Below are 3,945 nucleotides of genomic sequence, written 5' to 3'. Positions count from 1 at the left end.
ACTGTGTAAACTTGGTCGGTTTCTTAACCTGTGCAAGCCCCTCACGCTTCTCTATAAAATGGGGCAGTAGCAGAGCCTTTCACCTAACTGGGTGGGTGGGAGGAGTCAATGATGTCATGCAGGTGACGCTCCCGGCAGGCAGCCTGCCAAGTCTTAACTGCACAATACAGACAAGTCATTGTTGTTATTCTTTGGCCTCCCAACCCCCCTGGCTAGGACACTACCTCCTGGGCCCAGGCCATTCTCACCCGGCGTGTCTGTCCCACCAGTGGCCTGTGGTGGTTTTCCCTGCACAAGTCCTCCTGCCAGTAGCAAGCACGAACTTTGCACCCCAGCAAAGCATAGTTTGTCCCCGTTACCTGCCCAGTTATGGCTGATCAGCCTAAAATCTCCAGCTCAACCCACCCTGTGCATCGGATGACCCGACTCCTTCAGCAAAGTAACAAGACAAGACAAGCCCCTCCTGCCTCCCTGTCCATCCCTCCTTAGGGAGCCCAGGGGACCATGAAGAGACGGCATAGTGTTATCGAGTTTATTCACAAATCCCAGAAGGACCCCCTTCAGGGACTCCAGAAACCTGCCCCCCACCCCAAGCCCCTCCAGGTCATGTCAGCTGATGTGACAACGGCAGCATTAGTCTCCCAGGAAGGTGGGGTGTCAGTTTAGGGCATGATGTCGGCGATGCCCTAGAAGAGAGAAGGAGAGCAGGGATGAATGCAGGGTCCACAGTTGTGAAGCGAGGGTGGGCCAGACCTCAGCCCCGCCCCATGGGAGAAGTGCAAGGAGCACTGGCTGCTCTGGCCCCAGAGTTAGGTTCTGGGGAACAGCTTCAGGAAGACAGCATCTAGACTTAAGAGCACAAGGAAGCCAGCCCTCACAGGCAGAGGGGCTGGGGCCTTTGCAGGAGCCAACAAGCCTCATGTGTGTAGCCTCAGAGGATGTTCTGCTGCCCCTGTGGCCCAGGATACACAGGGTGGGCCTTCCACCTCCTTGACACACCCTCACCCTGGCCTGTGCCCAGTCTCAGGCAGCAAATAGAATAAATGCAAAAAGAGGCAAGGCGCAGTGGCTCATGCCTGTAATCCCAGACTTTGGGAGGCCAAGTCAGGCAGATCACTTGAGGTCAGGAGTTCAAGACCAGCCTGGTCAACATGGTGAAACTCTGTCTCTACTAAAAATACAAAAATTAGCCAGGCATGGTGGCAGGCGCCTGTAATCCCAGCTACTCAGGAGGCTGAGGCAGAAGAATTGCTTGAACCCAGGAGGCAGAGGTTGTAGTGAGCTGAGATTGTGCCACTGCACTCCAGCCTAGGAGACAGAGTGAGACTCCATATCAATAAATTAAAATAAAGAAAGAGAGTCAGGAGGTTACTTTGAGCCCCAAGTGGGAACCAGGATTCCACAGGATCCTCTACACTGGGGTGATGTCACACCAGGGAGAGGACAAAGCCACAGGTTCCCCCTCCCAGCATGGAGCAGAGGCATTGGCAGCAGAGTGGGGACAGGAGGGAAACCAGTCAGCAAATGGGAATCGAGGAACGAAGACAGGGAGAGAGAGGGAATGAGAACAGCCAGCCACCCTCCTCCCTCCCTGGCTCCCAGGGGCACCTGGGCCCAGAGGTCTCTTCTGCCAGCTTGTGTTTGCCTCAGTGGAAATGAAAAGCACCCAAAAGATGAGGGCAGGGTGTGAAGGGGAGGGAGTGGGTGGAGGGAGGGAAGCCCAGAGCTGGGAATCAGGTTGGAGGGTCTCTGCAGAGGCTGTAGGTCTGGTCTCGGGGGAGCTGTCCAAACAGACAAAAGGAAGGGGTCAGGGTTAGAGTATCTGTCAGGATGCAGAGCAGGAAGGAGACACAACGTGGCACTTACCCTCCACAGAGCGGGAAGGTTGATGAAAGGCGTGTTGACCGAGGCCTGCAATTCAAGGACAAGAAGGTCAGTCTCCAGCATCTGACCTACAGCCATGCTAGGGAACTCCCAGGGACCTCCTCTCCCCTACCCTGGGGTCCGCACTTACCCCAGAGGCTAACGGCGTGGTTGCGGCCCCTCCTTGATGGCCGGAAGATCCGCCGTGATGGCTGCCCTGTGGACAAAGCCCAGACTCTTGTTACAACCCCTCAATCCTGTGGGGAGCTGGGGGGGGGTCTCCCCATTCCTTTTCCCCAGTGATCTGGTCCCCTCCAGGGTGACTGGGGCTGGGTGGGAGGTGCAGCTTAACCCACTGCCTCCTCACTGTGGGCATTCTGCCCCCTGCTGCCTTTTCCTTCCCAAAGCCCCTTTTCATTTCCTTAACCAAGTGCCTTTAGTCACTGAGGAGGGGCCTGGTGGAAAGGGAAGGTAGGGGACCCATGTGACTATCAGGACCTTAGTTTAACCTCAGCCCTGACCTCAAATCTACCTTTCTATGCCCTGTCTAGCTGCATCCTTAATGCCGCTGATCACTGTCCTTGACCCAGCCCCAGACACTCAGCCATGCACACCAGCAGCGCCCCAACCCCCGGCTGCTGTTGCCAGCCCCAAATCCCGCAGCCTGCCGTGCCCACTCCTCTACTGCACCGTTCCTCCCCACCCACCCATCCCTGGCTCTGTCTGGCGGCAGATGTGGCTCTGGGCTTCCAGGTCTGAGCCAGTCACATCTTGTGGATCCCTGGAGAGTGGGGGCGCACAGGAGTCCACCCTCTCCTGCTCCCCACACTCCCTCCTTGGTGCTTGTTCTGTTGTCAGTGGTGCTAGTTGCCCGCCTCGTCTCTGTTCCGTCTACTTACTTACTTACTTTATTTATTTATTTATTGAGACGGAGTCTCACTGTTGCCAAGGATAGAGTGCAGTGGTATGATCTTGACTCACTGCAACCTCCACTTCGCAAGTTCAAGCAAGTCTCCTGACTCAGCCTCCCGAGTAGCTGGGATTACAGGCGCCCGCCACCACGCCCAGGTAATTTTTGTATTTTTAGTAGAGATGGGGTTTCACCAAGTTGGCCAGGCTGCTCTTGAACTCCTGACCTCAAGTGATTCACCTGCCTTGGCCTCCCAAAGTGCTGGGATTATAGGCATGAGCCACTGCACCCGGCCTCTGTTCCCTCTACATAAATGAGTGACAGAAACATAGAAAACCTCTCCTGGCGGGGCAATGTAGGGGAAGAGAACCCTGGCATGCCCTCTGCAAAGCTGGGCACTAGCCCAGGAGCTTGGCAGGTCCCCTAACCTCTCTGAGCCTCCGTTTCCTTATCAGGGCGTCAGCAGCCTCTTCTTAACTACGTCAGAGGGTTGTTATGAAGATTACAGAGGCCAGGGCTCATCTCCACAAGCTACTTCTCATGCTGCCTCTCCTAACTGGGTTTTCTCAACACTCAATCCCTTTGCACTGTACTGGATCTTGATCTCAGGAACTGTTTCCCGTTCCCCAGGAGGCGCTTCCCAGTCCCCACTTGAGGCCCCCTTAACCAGGAGGACAGCTCCCTGAAGGTGGGACGGGGTGCCCACCACACCTTGTCTGATACGTGCTTTGCAGATAAGGTGGCTCACTCCATCTGACTAGCTGCCACCAGCTCCTTTGTTAGGGAGATGGGGAATGGGGAGGAGCACAGTGATACAGCTGCCCAAGCCTTCACCAAATGAAGGCTACATGGACCCCCCCAACAAATGTCCCAGGGATTTAACCTTTCCCTCCCCCAAACCCCCCTGTCCCCCATTTTCCCATCCCTGTTCACCTACATTCAGCAGCTGCTCCTTGCTGGCTTGGTTGACCCCATTATGAACATTCTGCTGTTCCTTCCCGGCCTGGCCAGCAGCATGGTGGGCACCTTGGCCAAGCTTCTCCACTTCCTTTCTGGCCTGGTCAGCAGCATGGTTGACCCCTTGGCCAAGTTTCTCTGCTTCCTTCCCGGCCTGGTTGACCCCAGTGTGGAACCCCTGGACGGCTTTGTCTGCTTCCCTTCCGGCCTGTTCA

At 55.9% G+C, this 3,945-nt stretch overlaps 1 protein-coding gene across 9 annotated transcripts in view; it reads right to left on the bottom strand.

The window, feature by feature from the left end:
- Positions 1-518: 518 nt before the first annotated feature.
- SBSN (suprabasin) overlaps positions 519-3,945 on the bottom strand; it is a 5,081-nt gene continuing 1,654 nt past the window's right edge. For 4 of the 9 annotated variants that reach the window (XM_017504113.2, XM_037729787.1, XM_037729790.1 and 1 more), the window contains 4 exons: positions 3,711-3,938; positions 2,015-2,080; positions 1,867-1,911; positions 519-686 (listed from right to left, as the gene is read on the bottom strand). In XM_017504113.2, coding sequence (XP_017359602.1) covers positions 663-686; positions 1,867-1,911; positions 2,015-2,080; positions 3,711-3,938 — 363 coding nt within the window. In that variant the 3' untranslated portion in view covers positions 519-662. The remainder of the gene's footprint in view (positions 687-1,866; positions 1,912-2,014; positions 2,081-3,710; positions 3,939-3,945) is intronic. The other 5 variants (XM_037729789.1, XM_037729793.1, XM_037729788.1 and 2 more) reach the window with 3 other exon arrangements.

Source organism: Cebus imitator, unplaced genomic scaffold, assembly GCF_001604975.1.
Source record: "Cebus imitator isolate Cc_AM_T3 unplaced genomic scaffold, Cebus_imitator-1.0 Scaffold318, whole genome shotgun sequence".
In the NCBI taxonomy this organism is placed as follows: domain Eukaryota; kingdom Metazoa; phylum Chordata; class Mammalia; order Primates; family Cebidae; genus Cebus; species Cebus imitator.
The sequence above is the reverse complement of the archived record's forward strand: the minus strand, read 5'-3'. Positions and strand labels throughout refer to the sequence as shown.